A 19953-nucleotide genomic window follows, 5' to 3' on the forward strand; every position below is an offset into this window, starting at 1 on the left:
GAGGACCTCTGCCAAACAAGTTTACCCTCGATTTCATGTTGTCACGTTTTGCTTAATGTTCTGAACGACCAAGATTTAAATCGATAGCCTCCATCCCCAGAGTCTGCCCTGCAAAGTCTACTACCTTTCCTTCCTTTTTTTTTTAGTCTGTCTGGTCTCGCGCTGCACTTGTGATGAGAACTGAATTCAGTACTCAATAAATAACGAAACATCTACGCACGGGTGAAACATCGATAAGATTTGTAATCAAATTTGTCTTAGTTGGCTGCATGAAGATAATATCCAGATCCGTAGATGATGCGGCGTCCGTGTCAGGGGTCCTCTTTTTTTTTCCCCACTCCCTCCACAGCCCTCCAAATGACACACTCAAGTACCGCGACGGACAGACAAACGGACGTACGTACCAACCGCAACATGGGCGCTTGCCCTGCCCCGAGTCGCCGTCATTCGCCCGGTCTTGCCACCGCCCCTTCCCCCTTGTCCTGTCCGAGTCCGACCGACCCAGTCCTCACTATTGCTGCTCTCCCTCCATCAGAGCGTCCTGAGCTGCCGAAGGAGAAGGACGTGTCGCTCCTCTCTCCTCAAGCCCTCTCTCAGTCTCCCCTTGTGTCTCTCTACACCTTTTTCCTTGTCTTACTCCGGGGGAATCCGCTTCCTTCGCGCGTTTTATTTCTTGACTTCATAGTTGTTCGCCACACGATTACACGGCCGCCATGAAGATCACTTTGCTCTTTGTGACCGCTCTGGCTTTCCTCTGCTTCGTCGACGGGAAGGTAAGTCCCAAAATGCATTCGTCTGTTCATATTGTCTCATTCATTACCGCCCTTTGCTGCTCGACCTCGACACAGTCAACGCCAGTGTGTGTGTATGTCTTAGTTCTTGGTGGCTCACTCCCGGTCGAAGTTCGGGTGTCAATTCCATTTCTTCGAAATGACTCTGTACGTGCTAAAAGAACGAAGGCAAGTCTCGCAAACGATGCGTGAGGTGTATTTTTTTCCTCTCACGAATTATACCGCATCACTTCAATGGAATCCGCCGGAGAACACTTTGCAAACATGTGCATACATACACACACGCACAGACAATACTTTATCCGCATCAGCACGTGGGAGAAGGCAGCTGACACATTATATCCCCCTCATACGAAGGAGAAAGAGGTGACTGAACACTTATTTTGTCTTTGAACATTCCTCTAACCTAAGTCACCACACGAAAGGAAATTTGTTAGGTCCATTGTAAAAAACCGAACACAAGAATACAACAGAGAATATTGCGGGTGTGGAAAACGCTGTCAAATCTGACACATTGTTGTCAAGATAATTACGTCCTTGAAGGAATGTGTAAATGAATTCAATTGTAAGAAAAACTGCATCATTTGCATGTCTCTTCTAATGAGGAGGTTCCCAAAGTGGGATGTACGTCTACAGAGTTCAGACATTTACAACCAAACTTCAAGGGTGCAAAAATACCCAAGTGTTTTCATATAACATCGTATAAGCGATCTGTACTGTATGCAATCGTGTAATTATTCACCGATCTTTCGTTCTAAAAAGCTTTAGATAACCGCCCCCTCCAACTCAACGATTGATTTCTTTTGATTTCGATCCACTTATTTCACTTGTCTTTTAGCTAACCTCTATGTGAATAAAATATTTCTGTGAAAATGTCCAGCCACAAATTTTATGCATTTATGAAAACGGGCAAAGATCTGGAGTGCATTTCCGTAAAACCTCACATTTGTTCACGATTCATCTTCACCGCACAGTTTTGCTCTCGCAAGTCCTCGTCAAATTAGATTCTCTTTTTTCTTTCTTGTGTAAATCTCGTTGTTGTATAAAAGTTGGGCGGAAATAACTGTCACATTCATCCTTTAACTGCTGAATGCAGCATAAGCAGTCTGTGCAGAAAACTTAACTGCTCATGAGCAGCGTGTGTTTTTGAGAGCTTAAATATATACACACATACATTTCATAATATAAAATACACACACACACATATATACATATATATAAAATGAACATCATTTTCTACTTTATCAGAAACTAAAAATCCATAAGAGCGTGGGATTTGAAGGATGATATAAAAGGCTTTTGATAAGAACTGATACTACGTGATAATAGCACAAAAATTATCGAAATTTGGATAAATCGCATGATGTTATTTATGCCAACGTGAGAGAGAGAGAGAGAGAGAGACTAGCATTAATGTAGTTGAAAAACAACGCACAAATACAAACGAAACTCTCTTTGCCAGCCTCTCAAGTAAGATCTATTTATTTATGTATTATTTTGGAAAACGAACCCAACCACCGGGGTCATTACTCTGTAACCGGAGGAAGCGGAGAGAGGGAGAGATGAGGAGGAAGAGGAACAAGATGTTTTTTTCCTTCCAACTAACAAGCTCACTAAGTAGATCGCGACTTGCAATCAAGGCTTATTTTCTCATCACTCTCCAATTGGAAAGGCGCCTTATGTACAGGGAGACCTGATCGACGCATACATTACGGAAGGGTTCCGTCCAAAAAGACTCTTGCGTAAAAAGAAACGAAAAATCATATTTTTTGGTGCTTAATAATCTTACACTTCAATGATAACGATATAAAGTACACTTACAGCATACACGCGGCATGGATATACAAACTTTAGTCTACACAAGCATGCATACACAAGCATGCATAACACACACACACACACACACACACACAACAATAATACATACGGCTGAGGGAGATTGTAACCGTGACATGTCGATTTTTCCTGGTGCTATCGCCTACTTAGGGAAACTCCTTGTTAGCAAACACACGCGCACACACATTTAAGGACTCTACACTACAATAGATTGACCCCTTTCATCACAGGAGAACGGCCATTTTTAATACCACCAATGTCGTTATTCCACGCTTTTTTTTTTAAATATAAAAACGCTAGTCACCTGTTAACTGTCCACATTTACCAGCGATCAGGGCTGAAGTACTGTCAATCGGAATACATGATTCTGCCGTGTTCATGGACCTTCCTAGCGTCCTGTTTTGATACAGATAAAAAGACGTTTCTATGGTATGTGTGTATATATATATATATATATATATATATATATATATATATATATATATATATATATATATATATATATATATATATATATATATATATATATATATATATATATATATATATATATATATATATATATATATATATATATATATATATATATGGAAAAAGATGCTAAAAGAAGCAGAGACCTTTATCAGGCAAGACTCACAGTGTGATTCATGCATTAATTTCCACAGATATCGGTAAAACCACGACATTGATAAACAAGGGAAAGGCAACAATCAGGCGCCAGTCCGTATCTGTTTTCGAGACACGAGTATTGGAAACCTTTCGACCCCCTTCTTTTTATCTCGAAGATTTTCTGATTTTCGTGTCCTGTTTGTTTTTTTTTAATTGGGAATTGATCTCTGCACGCTGAGACCTAAAAATGTTCTTGGTTTGTGAATGCTTTCATTACTTGTTTGCTGTCTCATATTTGTTGCTTGTTACACAGATTCGAATAAAGAAAATACTCAATATTATTTGGAAGAGTAATCTTCTTGCAACTGATTAGAGCGTTGTTACTATCAGCAAAATTTTAAGGTAAACCAGTCTTTTTTTCTTCAAGTGAGTTTCAGTTGACATGACTACAAACCACAAGCATCCTTATATAATTCTATTTCTCTTAATATTTACAGTAATAGTAACAGTATTTGTTGCTGGGCGGGTGTGCACGCGTGCGTGTGAACAAAGTAAATTGCATATGAAATTATACAATTATATAATAATCCTCAATAGGAAAATTATTCTATGGGATGTCACCGAGAAACAAGGGAGATTTACGACGCCTTAAGAAACGTCACTGCGCATGCGTATGCAGATTAGCCATCAAGATCAAAACTATATCATTTATTTTATTATCTATATTTCCAACACTGGTCTGTCAATTTAAAATCTACTGGGAATCACGCGAGTTGAGAGAAAGTGGAAATGTTATCATTCACAACGAGAAGTTACCGACTTTTTATTCAAATACGAGATCAGCCTATTCCCAGATTCTAGCCTACTTCTGTCTCGTCTTTATCTATACGATAGTTCTCCTTTATTCTTCGCTAGATCACATAAACACAAAACATGAGAGAGAGAGAGAGAGAGAGAGAGAGAGAGAGAGAGAGAGAGAGAGAGAGAGAGAGAGAGAGAGAAAGGAAACTTGGAAACTTGCCGATACCAGGCTATCAAAATTTTGATTGACGTTTATCTTACTCTATTTTTGCATAATTTTGCATAACCTATGCACATCAGTGCAGCCACGACCCTGCAAACAGTCATTATATGCACTAACAGAAAAATAAAAATTAGTATATGAGCATATCTACTGCAAGACTTATTCATCCATTTCTGTTTACATTCACTGACATATCGTGAGTGCGTTCGTAAGCGCTACTGCTCGTCCGACCCGTTACTTCTTACAAAACACGGACTGACCTTACGGTACATGGATGTCCTCTTTTTTTTCTTTATTGCTGCAACATCGCCTGATAAATAATAATGCATCCACGGATTGTTTTCGCTGTACTCAGTTCCTGGTATGCATACGAGAATATTATCAGGGTATTGCGGTCCTTCCAAAAATTCCTTCTTTCTTTCCTATTTTCTGCATTTACAAGGAATTCCAGACAACGCCTTCTAAGTCCATAGGAACCCGTTATCGAAAATCTTCCAACATGCTTAAGATGATATATTACGTACCAATTTTTAATAATCAAATACATGGGGTCATTACCATACGTCTCAGTTAAAAGACGGTGGAACTTAATTGGCGTCAGTATCAGTCGGTCTCAATGTTACCACAGTACTTACGCTAACACTATCTAGACTTCAGCCTAAACTTATTCAACGCATACGTGTATTCTTACTGTTCAAGACAATACTTAAATACCGCTCTGGCGAGCAGTTTCTGCATTTAAGGTGAGACGGCTCCTGTCAATTTCTATGAGTTAGCTTTTTGTCAACTTTCCCGTCTACGGGCCCAACCGGAAAAAATGGGCAGTTTCTCTTCCTACCTGGTATCAGATCTCTTGTATATAAGCACAAGTATACGCTTTAGCTCTCTCTCTCTCTCTCTCTCTCTCTCTCTCTCTCTCTCTCTCTCTCTCTCTCTACTTAGGTGTACATATACATATCTATATGTATACATACATATGTCTTTACACTGCAGAGAGAGAGGGAGAGAGTAACAAAAACTACCAGAGATTCAGCCTGTTTCCTTCAATGATAAAAAAATTAATAATGTACGTTAACTGAACTTGTAAACAGACTGGTCTCTGCCGACCTTGAAGAAATCAGAAAAAAAGGAGCTTTGTATTCCTTAAGTCACGCCAACAACCATGCTCTCATAATCACAACTAATTAACGGCACATAGCAGGCCTTCCCAGCCAGCCAGCCAGCCAGCCAACCAACCACCCAACCATCCGTCGTCCATCCATCCATCCATCCAGCCAGCCCACCGTGCAAGCAGCAGCAACCTGTCTTTCTGGCCGCTGCAGACCTAGTCCTACCGGCTCCGTCCTTATTCGCTCGCCCATACGAGGCACAAAAAAAGAATAAATAAATACATTAAAAAAAATCAGCGAAAACACGTCTCTATGGGATCGGGTTGAATCAGGTCTGTCGCCTTTTCTCCTTTTCTTTCTCTCTCTCTATAACCACATAATCATATATTATATTGGAACCAAGGACACTTCGCCCTTTTTTTTTTTTTTCTCGGTGAAGGGTGAAGGCTGCGAAATATTCTTAGTTGATTAACAGTAGCAGCAGTTGCGTTGGTAACTTCAACAGACTTTCATGCCTAAACTATATCGTAAGTTTATTTCAACTTTAGTATAATCTCCCCATTCGTAATCCGCATTATTTGAAGTCACACACTCATGGTTACAACGCATGTCTACACTTTTTCATCTGACCTTTTAAATCTTTCTACACGCGAGTAATTATGCATCAGCTGTCTGATGTGGTCAGCCAATATACCGCCACGAGGAAATGCTCTACTGCCTCCTCAGACTTTATTGGATGAGCGCGAGCACAGACACTCACACACATATATACGCACAGCCATCCCAGTCACATACAATCTTTTCAAAGAGCACTTTACATCTTATCGGATGATGAATGAAATTACTTGCTATATATATTACAATTTAAACGACCGAGAGTGATTCTATAGAGAGAAAAAAAAAAAGCGTCGCTCGCTGGCATATCAAAAGAATCATGCTCACTAAGAAAACAAGGGAAGTGATTGGACAGCAAACGGAGGAACAATCCAGGTACAAACAGGGTTGGCAGAGAAATCATCTTTACAGGTATGGAATAACAGCGTCAATCGAAAAGACGCAGACCCTAGCTATTTTTTTTTTTTCCATTTTCACAATTTACATCCACTGACGTTCATGAAAGCAGGTTGTAAAACGGCGCACAACAGACAGAGAAGTCATGGCCAGTCACTGTTCCTGTTCCTCCTGACTTTTTACAACCTTTTTCCTTTACGAGGCCGAAAGGTCTCTCGTCTCCTTCGTGGATAATGCCATCCTTCTTTCCCTTTTTTATTGTCTTCAGGTCTGGGCTAGAAAATCGCATGTTCCCCGCTCATCTTTTTTTTTTTTAATTTAATAAAAACAGGATGACTCAAGAGCCCCTCCGCTGACAATCCGTGAGGGGCTCATTGATAACAATAGGCTAAGCATCTCAAGGCCACTTCAGGATATGTACCTCTGTTATGAAAGCCAATATACAGGTCCTATTACTGTGAGGGAGGATCAAGGTTAGAAACTGTTCTCTGGCCCAAGCTATTTCCGGCGCTAAAAGCAGTTGGCCCTTCGTTTCATCTCGGCGCGCACACACCCACACACATACACGGCGTCCTCCGCCTTTTATTATCGAACATCAAAGCAACTGACGCAAATGGTGATTCAGACATGAAAATTATATAACCTCGTGTATCAAACGTCGCTTTTGTCCCCTGCAATGGTCTCTCTCTCTCTCTCTCTCTCTCTCTCTCGTCGTCTTTCTGATGACATTCATTACCTCTCCACATGCGTCTTCGTAAGCCTGACCTCCAAGGGCAATTCAGGGTCATTCAGAACAAGGTTACTTTCAGATAACATTTGCGCGTTTGCTTTCAAGCTTTGTTGGTTGCCAGCAAGTTAGAAAGGAATTACTGCTTGATGTTATACCTGATGGCGTTACATCTGACCATTTTAGTGTTCTGGCGGTGTCACAGTGTCTCACCTACCCTTTAATTTCATCATCTGACATCCTTGCCACTTGTTTGATATTAATAACACCACTCCTCGAAAGCTCTGTCCCTCTCAATCTCGTCTGGAAATGTGGTATATCAAAGCGCCTGACGAAACCTGGACAACGGAATTACGAGAAATTCAACCCACGAACAGTAGGCCTACTCAAAAACAATACGATTAAATACCCCATTCATGCCTAAAGCAGCTTCTCCGGCAACATACTGAACTTTCCTGTCCTACTCAGAATGCATGCCTTTTCCGCTCCCCTCGAATGAGCCAAATCATTTTCACCGTCTCATTAACAACCAAGTTCGTTTTTCAAACATAACGTCTCTTCCATTCTATTGCGATGACACCTCCTTGAATTCATTTGTATTAAATATTTTGGGAATTGCCATTAAAATCTGATGATGTGCACTTTCCCAATAATTTACCGCATACAGGACATAAGTTTAAACTCTATAACTGTCTCACTACTTCCTCTGTTTTTACAAAATCCTTAATTCTTTTTGTAGAACTCACTTCTAAGATTTTGAGCCTCTAGTCTATTGATGTGTGTTTGTATGAATGAAAGCGGTAGAAGAGATGTGTTTGGCATGTGAATATTTTAAACCATACCGACTGCCCTACAAAACCGGTCGACCTTTCTCAGAATAAGAAAAACGCACAAAACTAGACGGGAAAGTATATGTGAGAAAAGACAAGAAAAATGAAAGCTGTTCCTCAAGTTTTGGACAAAGCTACAAATTTGGTTTTCATGATCCTTCTTGCTCTCTTTTTCGAGGATTCTGGTGTAAATACTGTGTGATACATGTATGTATGCATGTATGTATGTATGTGTGTGTGTTTTACCAAGCGATACCATGTTTAATCAACATATCTTTGGTTATCCTAAATCTAGAGTACCTCTCAGCTTTTCCTAAGAATAAATAACCCTGATTGTCTAACCAGCCATCATGTCAAGAGATGCATCCAATCAACAAACAAAGTAAACAATTGCAGGATCATCTGGTCCATTTGTGTGTGTGTGTGTGTGTGTGTATGTATGTGTGGCAGCGCAATTTATGAGAGAGCAAACCGCTAGTGATTCCAGGACTAACGGCCTGTAGGGAGATCAATAGCAAGTGCTGCCACGCAGACTAAATAGCGCCGTTCAGATACACACGGGCATGTTTGTTGTTTGTACTTACGTCAACAAACGCGAAAGGATGTTTCCGAGATAACACAAGCATGTTTCGGTGTTTGTATAAATATAAACATAGACTAACATGTTTGTAGTGCTTGTGCATCTGCTAACACAAACTCCTTTGTTGTTTAAATATGCATCCAGGCACGAACAATCGTGGTTACTGGCCTTACAAATATACAACAGCATGAAACGTATGCGATATTTGTTGATGCATAACTGAAGACACGAGTGTGTTGCTATTAGTGATGGCAACCATAAACACACACGTAAGTATGTTTATGGATGTGTGTCTGAGTAAACGTGTGCACAACTACTCAGTATCCTATACATACACACACACACACACACACAGTTTCGAAAACCAGTTCGGCTTTCATACAGTCCAAGGGGAAGCCACTAAAATGTTTTACGAGTTCCTTAAGTAAAGGTTGGGGGTTTCCAAGTTTGAATCGAATTCGCTTAAAACATGCAAAACTTAAAACTGACTAAGAAGTGTGAAGGTTCTACAGATTAAATAAAATTCTTCTATTAAAGGTCTGATTTCATAAAAACAATTTATATTACAATGTCAAAATTAATAGCAAAAAGAATATTAACCGTAAGGTTAATATTCTACGTAATGTCAAAATTCCTTAATCAAATTAATTGCAAAGTTCGTTATTCTAACAAAACGAAAATGCATTATTCAAACTTGAGGCAATTTAAGTATTGAAATGAGTTGCAAATGCAATATCCAGCGATGGCAATTTGTGAAACGTTCCCCTGAAAAACATCCAGGCAAGGTTAGTGGGACTCTCAGCGAGGTGATCAAGGTCGGTGACCTCAGCTGTCGCAGTGCCAAAAAATATCCAATTTAATACATCAGTCAACCAACCAAGGAAAATCGGGGGATGGGAAAGGTGACGATTATTTTAATAATTCTGTTCAAGATAAATATGATAACAACCTCGTAGCGCACTGCGGAGACTTCGAGTCAATTACCTGTTATGTATTTAAAGAATTCCTACGATCAAAATAAATTAATACTGTATATACCACAACGCCCATCGCTCTACTGTGGCATACGCAAGTACCTGAGACATATACACTTGAAAATACATTAAAATATACACACACAGATGTGCATTATACATATACTGTACATACAAAAGAACTTTACTATGGATATAAACACAAACAACGTACATGAATGATCTCAAGAGTGAATATCTGTCATTCCTCACTTTCATGTATCAAAACCGTCAGACGTGAGCGCCCAAAAATAAAACAAACGTAAATAAAAACACAAAAAAAGAGAAGAGAGAAGGCAGAAGCTGTTGCCCTTGAAAGAATCTCGTGAATTCCACGAATTCCAGCCGTAATCTTCAAATCGATAACAATGATGTAATCAGCCAATTTAGTTTTTGTAGACACAACATTCCAACAGCAGGCTGCAACGGAAAACCAGGTGGGCAAATTTATCACTCGTCCTGCGTCCTGTTCCTTGGGGCTACGGAAAGCTTCCTTCACTCCCCCCCCACCCCACCCCAACCTCCCACCCCTCCCGCCAACGCCTTTTCTCCTCTCAGTGGTTTCGTAATGCCCGGCTGAAAACCTCTTCCTACATTCCTCTATGAAAATCAATCCACGGAATGCACAGTTCAACGACTTCTCTTTTCCAGTGTCAATCTCCAGAATTCTCTGTCTGGTGGTTGGTTTCGATTACTCCAGCCTTCTGTTAGTGCAGGTCCTTGCCCAGAGGCGGCTTGCATGCGTGTGGTGAGGTCAAGGGAACATGCGGCATGATTTTGACCTCATGACTCGCCCAAGCCAGCCGAGACAAAATTCTCTATCTGCTCGTTAAGGTATTGACTGCCAGTCTCATATAATTCAGCCTTACAGAAAGTGCAGCATATAATTATGGCTGTATATGTGAGAAACTAGGTTCATATATATGAAAGCAGCGAGTCAAAACTGGGATCTAATTAAATTGCCTTTTTTTAACAAACAGACGGAGCACAGAGCTGAAAATATCACGTACTCATAAGGGCGCGTCCACACTGCAGTAAAACATGTCACAAACACACATCAGTAACTTATCATACATCACACACACAAACACACAATCACAAACAAGTTGAATACAAATCAAAGGACTTATTGGCAGTTCTACTCAGGGCTTCATACGATTATCCCGAATTTGCCAAAGATCGCTCTCCACTGACGGTCCATAAATTAAAAAAAAATACAGAATCTATGAAAATGTTATTTCTAGTGTGGCCATGCCGTCAAAATGGCGTTTATATAAGTGAGGATCGAGTTTTCCCGGCTAATGAAAGGGTCGAGACCGCAATTCCCGACCTCTGCGGCTTTACCCGCCGTCCCCAAGCTCTAACCAAAGTGCCTTCTTCTGCATACTTATTAAGGTGCCGGTAGTGAAACAGGGTTAGGGTTGCCCCAGCTGGACGACGGCAATCCTAAATGTGGATTTTATTATTACACAAAAAATTATATACACTTTCATTCATTATTATTATTATTATTATTATTACTGATAATGACCACAGATTTATTGGAATAACCCACTCACGAAAAAAACACGTATGGATGTAAATTCAATAGATAAATAAACAAGGAGATATAAACATCACTGAAGAAATAAATAAACAAACATTAAGAAATGCACCATTGCCCTTTTAATTTCCATTACATTTATAAAACCTTCACCCTCTATCTGCGCTAAAAGTTCCTCTTTTTTTCCATTTAACTAGAATGAAAGATACACAAGAGCGTGGAACAGATGTATATATAAACAAACTTACTCGATCTGGTTAAACAAATAAAGCCCTTATGCGATGGGATGTTAAAGGTCATGACCCTGTCTCGTGTAACCAGGCTATTTATTTGCTTTCGAAGGTAATACGACCAACAATTTACTGATACATTTGCCAATAACAACTTGTATCAATAACAAGTCCAATGATCTCTAACAGGGTATTGGTATGGGAGCGTGAACTTATTGTTATCTCATGATGCATCTCTCCACTTCTTGTTACGACTTTGGCTCTTTGTAATAATAATAATAATAATAATAATAATAATAATAATAATAATAATAATAATAATAATATAATAATAATAATAATAATAAGACAGCTTTCCTATTTATATACGACGACTTTGGTTACACAATACGAATAATTATAATAACAGAGGTCATTTTAGACCGGGGATATATACTGTACAAATACAGAACGAATCCAAAGTTACAATTATTTTAACAACAACCTAAGATAAAAACAAAGTCACTTTACTGACATATGCTTAAGACCCGTGCATTATTGATTATACTTTTCATTTCATGTAGAATCTTAAGATTCTTATGTTGACTTTGTTTTTAGAGTAGATTCCAGACAGATGGGATTTTCTGTATATGTCTGAATATGCAAATTGTTCGCATTGATACTGAGGTCATTTTTATAGACTTACATTAAGCTGTACTAAAGTGACTCGAAGACTATGACAAATTTTGTATGGAAATAGCTGGAAATGGTACAGAAAATCTATGACAAAATTTCGGGCATCTTCAAACGAAAATGCGATCAAACAATACACAGTCACTTCAGTGCCAGCTTTCAGGTCTTCAAGAACATGGTTTGCCCGGAATGCCTCAATCCCCAAAAGAAATGTGTAACCACTATTATTCCCATCGAGGCAATCATCTGGAATAGTTCTTGCATAACCCCAAAATCAATTTGATTACTCTTATGCCTGTCAGTTTTAGAATGTATACATATACGCTTTGCAACAGGGTCACTTATTTACATTCTCTTGAACGATCCTCTCCAAAAGGAAGCCCTTAATTAAACTACTAACAGCAGTGAGGGCAAGTCTGTTATGCTCAAGACGATGTCTACGCGGTAAGAACAGACGAAACAGACCGTTCCTCGAAACAAGACAACGCTGGAGGATATCAAAACAAAGACAAGCTCACAAAAGTCACCCGCGTTTCCTAGCGCACATAACCGGAGTGACCGACGACTTACAGCTGTAAACACGAGACTTGTGTTTACATCCCGTTACAAACAAAAGTGAATAATGGGTCACCTTCTACACACAAACTCAGCAGCAGCATCCGCAAGCACGCCCAAGCGACAGACTGAGCACACAAACACAAACAGGAGCAAGAACGCCAAGAGACAGACGTACACGCGCATCCAGAACCCCAGCGAGCGACCTTGTAGTGAAAAAATGTCATTAGCGCCGATTTCCTCCCTTTTAGTCCCATCATGATACTCCCTTCAGCCACTCTTGAACCCTCTCTTTGCTTTTCTTCTTTGCCCTTTGCGTTTGCTTGTTTTTCTTACGACCATCCGGTTAATCGGGAAGCTTTTCTGTGAGCAACAAACGTGTAATTACGCGACAAATGCATACAAACTACTGATAAAAAGAAAATCCTATACGCATTTTTTTGCTCACATAAATATATACATAGAGAGAAGGAATTTTTTGTACATGTCAGTGCATATCATATACACATGCGCAAGATAATCCAGACACACACACACAGACTGCTTCTCAAAAAGCTATTTACATTTCTTCCCAGACATCTGCGCCACAAAAAAGGAAATTAAAAAGGACACGCAAGAAGCAAAGAGACAGACACGAAGACTGGGATCAAGGGCAAAACTACAGCAGTACCAAAATGCAATCCTCAATGACCCCCTCCTAACAGCTCCTCCCACACCCCCACCCACCCTACTTAGGTCATGGGAGTCGCATGTCGCAGAGTACCATAGAGGAATCCACATTTGAAATCTCCAGTTCCTTGTTTTATCTTCTAGTTTTTAGAGCATTTAACGACTTGCTTTGATCATATCTGAGCTGATGAAAACGACTGTTCAGAGATATCTTGTACATACCATATTAGCATATGCAAGACAAGATACAGTATATTAGCCTATTCGTAATTTATCCTCACCCCAAAATTTTCCGGCATAAGCTCGTCTTTCTTGCAAATGCGTTTTGTCCCTTGTCCCTCGCACTTCTAAGATATACTGCTGATGCACAAACGCACACACATATATAATATACATTATATATAAAATGTGTATATATATATATATATATATATATATATATATATATATATATATATATATATATATATATATATATATATTATGTATATATATATATATATATGGTGCGCGCCTTGTAATGTATAAAACACAACTGTATATCTACTGTGTGTATGTTCACACATGCAATGTACCAATATATATAAAAAAATAGGAGACCACTAAAACTAAATTTGCTTGAAGAGCATTTATTACTCTTCATTCCCCCACAAATCACTGAAATTTTCAGCTGACGTGCTTTGCATAAGTATTAAAAAAATATGAAAGCCTTCATTAATGTTATTAGAGCATGTAAAGAAAGAATTTCTCTTGATATTGGCATACCATTATTATTAATGGACAGAAAGACGTAAAGTAAATAATGACAGAACGAGTGGGCTGAGAATACGAGACTCCGGAGGGCTGAATGAGGAAGAAAGGGAAAGCATATATACTTCCTCCTCTTCCTCTCGACTAAATCCCCTTGGGAAGACTCTTTTATGAGACTTCGAAACAGGTTCTGATCTCTCTGGAAAATATATTTCATTCTCTCTCTTCTGACTAATGCATCTTAGGAATCATATGAACTCAAATATACATTCGACTTTCTCTTTCTCTCTGACTAAAGCCCCTTAAGAATCACAAGAATCAAATATACATATCTCTCTCTCTCTCTCTCTCTCTCTCTCTCTCTCTTTGTAGTTCGTATTTACTTCAGGATTCGGTTCAATTCGGGAGCACGGTTAGTCAACAAGAGATCTAATGCCTTTTCGCTCTCCAATTTAATCGCTTGCTTGAGGGCATTTGCTTATTTGTTATGTTTACCTGCATTGCACATCCGCACTGCATGAGACACGTGTGTGTCTTTAGGGGGCAGGGGAGGAAATGCGTCGAGGACTTCAGTTGTATCTGATAAGGAAAAGTACTTTGTTTGTCCAGTCAATTTATGCGTCATTCGACGAAGTATCTCCCTTGGTACTATTCAATGTCGAAACAATTTCTTTCACTCAGCCGCTGTTACATCGATTGGCAATGATATACTGTACATCATCGAAGTGGATAAATGTAATTTTATAGGTCCTCCAGATATTTGCATCGTGTAAACAGCGAACACGACAGTACGAGAAATTACAAAAGGTATGTGGTTTTAGTAACAACACCTCATTAACCATTCAATTCCACGCAAGAGAGAGAGAGAGAGAGAGAGAGAGAGAGAGAGAGAGAGAGAGAGAGAGAGAGAGAGCTCACAAACTATAATAAATAAGAATTGCCCTGATCATTGTCGCTTAATCATGCAGACCTCCCAGTTGACAAGACTGTAGCTTCTTGACCGAGCCTGGTCCCTTGAAATGATATTTTCGCATTTCTCAATCGCCAATCAAACGAGACAACGTTACAAGCTAAACAGATTCTAATGCTGCCCACTATGGCACCAATTCTCAACGACTGGGCAGGGCAGGGCACTAGGGCACAGGTGGTCGTAAACACTTATAAAAAAAACAGGGCGACGCACTCACTTCGAATTGACTAACTGCTTGGGGGTCGATCTGTCTGGTTTCGGGGTCATGAAGTATGACCCCCACCCCTTTGGAGAGGGGAGGGGGGGATATTATTAAAAGTGACGTGACGCCAGTCGCGTTTCGGAGCTGATGACTCTAACGTGTGTGGTTGAGTGTGTGTCTTTGGAAGTGTATTCGTAATCTAGACGTGAAAGTTTCTTTTTTAATATAAGGGCATTGGAAGATTTTGCTCTAGATTTTTTTAACTAAGTGTTACGAGTATATTTTGCAGTGCAATACTTGTTTGTTTTGCAATATAGAGTTCTTTACGTAATGTAGACTTAAGGTTTTTAATGTAATGTAGATTTGGAATTTTTTATAATAACCTCGACCGTTGTTGTAATGTATGCTCGGTAGTCATTTTTTTTGTAATGCATATCTCAAAGTTTCAGTAAAGTAGACTTTCGAGTTCTATTTTTCTTATTTATAAGATAAAGCACTCTCGATCTCATCTGCTGAGTAAGGTAATGGTCGCTGCTTGTAACATGAGCTTACATCTAATTTTCTAAAGAAAAAAAAAAAAAAGAATAAATAACACATGAATGATGTTTATCCCCGAAAGAAAAGCGACACGCCAATAATTTCAAATAAAGTATGAGAAGAAATACATCCAATCACAGAGTGCCAGTCAATAAACGAAGTAAACAGCCACATAATAAATATGCTGACAAAATAAACGCAATTCAAGTAAATAGATAAACATAGCACAAACCAAGCCAATCACAAGAGTAATCAAAGGTCAAAACAAAGTCAATGTATTAGAAAAAGAAAGCTATGGTTAAATCAACATGCCAATCAAAGCGAAAGAAATTCATGATATAAAATGTGAATATTAAATTCGAATACAAAATGAATGATGACAACAACTCGAAACCATGAACGGAATTGTCAATCAGTGCCACGAATAACGAAGAACACCTTAAATAAGCTCTCAAATAAACAAGCATTTCTTACCATACGCGGTCAGTTAAGGACGTGAAGAAAAACATAGTGGAAATATACGCAACCGTATCTTAAATGAAATCTTATTCCCATCCAATTGACGCCAGAATCTATAATCAACAAAATTTGTGGTCTGCACCGTAACATACGCTTACATTACGCCAAAATAAACTAGTAAAAGAGGGACAACGAACATCTCGATATCATTAGCAAATAGCTTATGACCGCGAAGGACAATACGAACCAGATATTCTGTATATCCGTTGTTGGAAGGTGACGGAAGAAGGGGGGGGGGGTTGAGAGACTGTACACAACCCTACACAAGAAAAAAAATAGTTCGCTACTCATTTGCATTCCATCCCGACCGTCATTGGAAGCCCAAACTTTTTTTTCTGATATGTTAACGCTGTGTATGCAAATGACAGCTCCCATAATAACATTGCAGCATTTTCAGGCTTCGAAAGGGAGAGAAAAAAAAAATTTGTATATTTTACAGGGAAACAAACAAAACGCGGTTGTAGGCTATTAGTTTTATGAAACAGCTAAATGCTGTAAAATGAGTAATCATGTCTTAATAAGTAAATAATGATATATGTCTTCATTTTTCTTCACCTACACATATGAACTAATATTAAATGGACAAAAATCTTCGACATGTGACCTTCTAGTTCACGAAAGGGGCTTCTCATGCAGTGCAACATAATACTCACTCGCAGATAAATACGTCTTGCTGCAATATGTATCAATTTCCTATCTCACTCTAGAATGTTCTGTATGTGGTTCTCCTAAAAGTTGCCTTGGCAGAATTTTCTACAATGCGAACATCTGTTATTAACCACGCAACCAAAGAGATTTGTTTTTAGTCATCAGCCATTATAATTGAGTAATAAACACAAACAAAATATATATATATAAATTTAATATATATATATATATATATATATATATATATATATATATATATATATATACATATATACATATATATATATATATATATATGTGTGTGTGTGTGTGTAGGGGGAAGGGGGGCATTAAGCACTGCAAAATACATATCTAGCTGGCGATAAATATGGGAGTATCTTCTGAGTGGTTTCACTCAAGTGAGGTGAGGTTTACCTCGTCGAGGCCAGAGAAGAGAGAGAGAGAGAGAGAGAGAGAGAGAGAGAGAGAGAGAGAGAGAGAGAGAGAGAGAACCTCAGCTACTTCGCCATCCCTACTATATTATTCATGGGCTGTGCAAACATCAGTCAGCCCGGTAGCCCCTCCCCGGCTAATGGTTGTCCCCGGCCCCTCCCAAAGGAGCCAATGGCATGTCCCAAATTGACTGCCGTTTTCCTTTCCTTCTTTTTGAAAAGCACAAATCCCCGCCGGCATATCCAACCAATCCAATTCTTACCCTCCTCCCTCTCCTTTCTATTTACCCGCAGTTCAAAGACGGAGAAGTCCCTACGCCGAGATTTGCGGCGTTTCCTCCGCATTTTCCTTCCAGGAATCTGCCAACGATAGGTGAGCTAGGTCCTGAGAATTTGCATCATAATAATAATAATAATAATAATAATAATAATAATAATAATAATAATGATAATAGAGAAATGACATACAACGCAAAAGTATGGTATACAATGATTACATTACAGGCACTTAATGTGGACTGTATTTCTCCATTAACAATAAATGACGATGAAGACGATTAGTTCTCATTTTCTTCTCATCTGTAACGTTACAATTTTACTACAATACACAAAATTGTAATATAGCAACAGGGAAAGTGTTTTGCCTTAAAATAATTTTAAATTACCATGTGCGACTAGACAGAGTAACAAGCATTATTTTAAGTTTAATTTTGTAGCTGCTACTATGCTTTTTAACTGTCGTTTCCTAGAAATATGACTGATAGTAAAATTCCATTGAAAACTGCTGCTCATGGTGCACACGCAACTTATGCCTCGCCTCCTTGCACCTCCTTCTCCCTCAAAAATACCACATCTCTCTGACTCCGTCTATAGTAAGTGGTTTTCAACCTTTTTTGGCCGATGCACCCTTTCACCATACGTCAGAATGTCATTCTTCCCCCGCTTCGAAAACTGTCTGCCTCAAAAGGTGCATTCCAGATAATGTGCAACAAAATATTAACACAAACACACAAGCCACTGGAGAGAAAGCCCAACGTGACCTCTCAGTAGTGCGGACCGATGCATACTGCGTTTTGTGTGGTCCTAGAGCCAGTTTGAGCCTACCAATATATGATCTCAATCACAACCCCCCCCCCTCCGGTAGAGTACCACTGGCTATACGAACATCAAGCCATGGAAGTATACTGACGCATCAGCTTTCCTTTCTGAACTCTTCCTTACCGAATCTTAAGACTGGCGACGAGTACCCCTGTTTGATTATTGACGTACCTTTCAAGACGCCGATCGCAGTATAATCTAGATGACTATCTATGCGAAAAAAAACGAGGCCCCGTCAACATCAAAAGAGAGAAAAAGTGCCAGAGGGGGTGACCCATATTGCTTAATCCCTACGATCTATTTCCCTGCTTGAGAAAACTACGCTTCAAGATGTCGATTACTGACCAATCGTGCCAATTATCAGCAGCAGCGAAACCTTCTTTTCTTTAAATGATAAAATAATATTTCCTAAAATGTACCAGGAGCCAAAATCTTGTTAACTATTAGAAAAAAGACAAAAATGCCATAATACTGAACAATACTAACCACTAAGAAAATAATCTTGCTAACTATCTCCAAAGGCGAAAAATCCAATTAACTTAAAAAAAATAAACGTGAACATTAGCAATAAAAGGAAGAAATCCGGCCAATGTAAAGAGAACATTTGCTAATCATCTACTAAAGGAAAAAACAGATCAACAAAAAAGAAAACCAGGCCGGGGGAGGGTGGAGGGGGAAGGGGCAGAAGGGGACGACCTTGATGACTTAATCCCAGCCAGGTAAACAGGGGGCGCGTCACATTCTATGACCTCATCACTTGGAATGGCCGTAGGAAATGATTTCATGCATACTATATCATCCTCTGCGGGAAAAATAGGCACAAGGTGATTACAACGAGGAAAAGATGTCCCCAGGAACCCAGAGTGCCTTCGCGCGCGCACATGACTTGCTTGCAAGGATATTAAGTCCGGAAAAATCCGCTTCGAATGTGTACGTACCCAGCCGAAGGAAAGGATGGGAGCCATCTTCTAATAATTGTCTGTCGCTCCCATTTCGTTCGAGCACTCGGGGTAAATAATCATCTCTCTCGAGCAGCTACTGCGCTCTCGGAATTCTCAAATAAGTAATGTTTTCCCTGAATTCTCATGCAACTACTGCACTCTCACAATTTACAAGCTACTACTTCGCGCTCAAAATTCTCTAACAACTATTGCGTTCTCAAACTTCTCAAATAACTACTGCGCTCTCAAAATTCTCACGCAAATACTGCGCTCACAGAATGATCAAGCAAAGACTGCGTTCTAAAAATGGGGAGGGAAGGATTAACATGGGATCGTTGTGACGGAGGTGACACAGTTATACTCTGCAAGATATTGTTTGTATTTAAAGAGAGTCCGCATTGTACAAAACTCTACATACACAATTTTCTTTTATACCTGAAACGACCTCACTGGCATAGCAAGGTAGCACCATCCCACTTCTTCAACTTGTGTTTTTTTACTGTAGAGGTTCTCTGGCGGTCCCTCATTTCGCCTGTCAGGAGGGATACTGCATTTATTTATAGGTTACGACTGAGCCTCCTTGAACAACTTGTTATTCCTTCTCATAAACTGTTCTCTGCTAGATGTCTTCAATTATTTTTGGGTGCCGGTAAGTTTT

General features: G+C 39.3%; 2 protein-coding genes across 4 annotated transcripts in view; one reads left to right on the top strand and one right to left on the bottom strand.

Moving 5' to 3' along the window:
• LOC136849680 (TBC1 domain family member 2B-like) overlaps positions 1-19953 on the bottom strand; it is a 546715-nt gene that overhangs the window by 45892 nt on the left and 480870 nt on the right.
• Positions 445-19953, top strand: part of LOC136849679 (uncharacterized) — a 201762-nt gene continuing 182253 nt past the window's right edge. For 2 of the 3 annotated variants that reach the window (XM_067123023.1, XM_067123025.1), the window contains exon 1: positions 445-773. In XM_067123023.1, coding sequence (XP_066979124.1) covers positions 714-773 — 60 coding nt within the window. In that variant the 5' untranslated portion in view covers positions 445-713. The remainder of the gene's footprint in view (positions 774-19953) is intronic. The other variant, XM_067123024.1, reaches the window with a different exon arrangement.

The sequence above is a fragment of the Macrobrachium rosenbergii genome, chromosome 21, assembly GCF_040412425.1.
Source record: "Macrobrachium rosenbergii isolate ZJJX-2024 chromosome 21, ASM4041242v1, whole genome shotgun sequence".
NCBI classification, from domain to species: Eukaryota; Metazoa; Arthropoda; class Malacostraca; order Decapoda; family Palaemonidae; genus Macrobrachium; species Macrobrachium rosenbergii.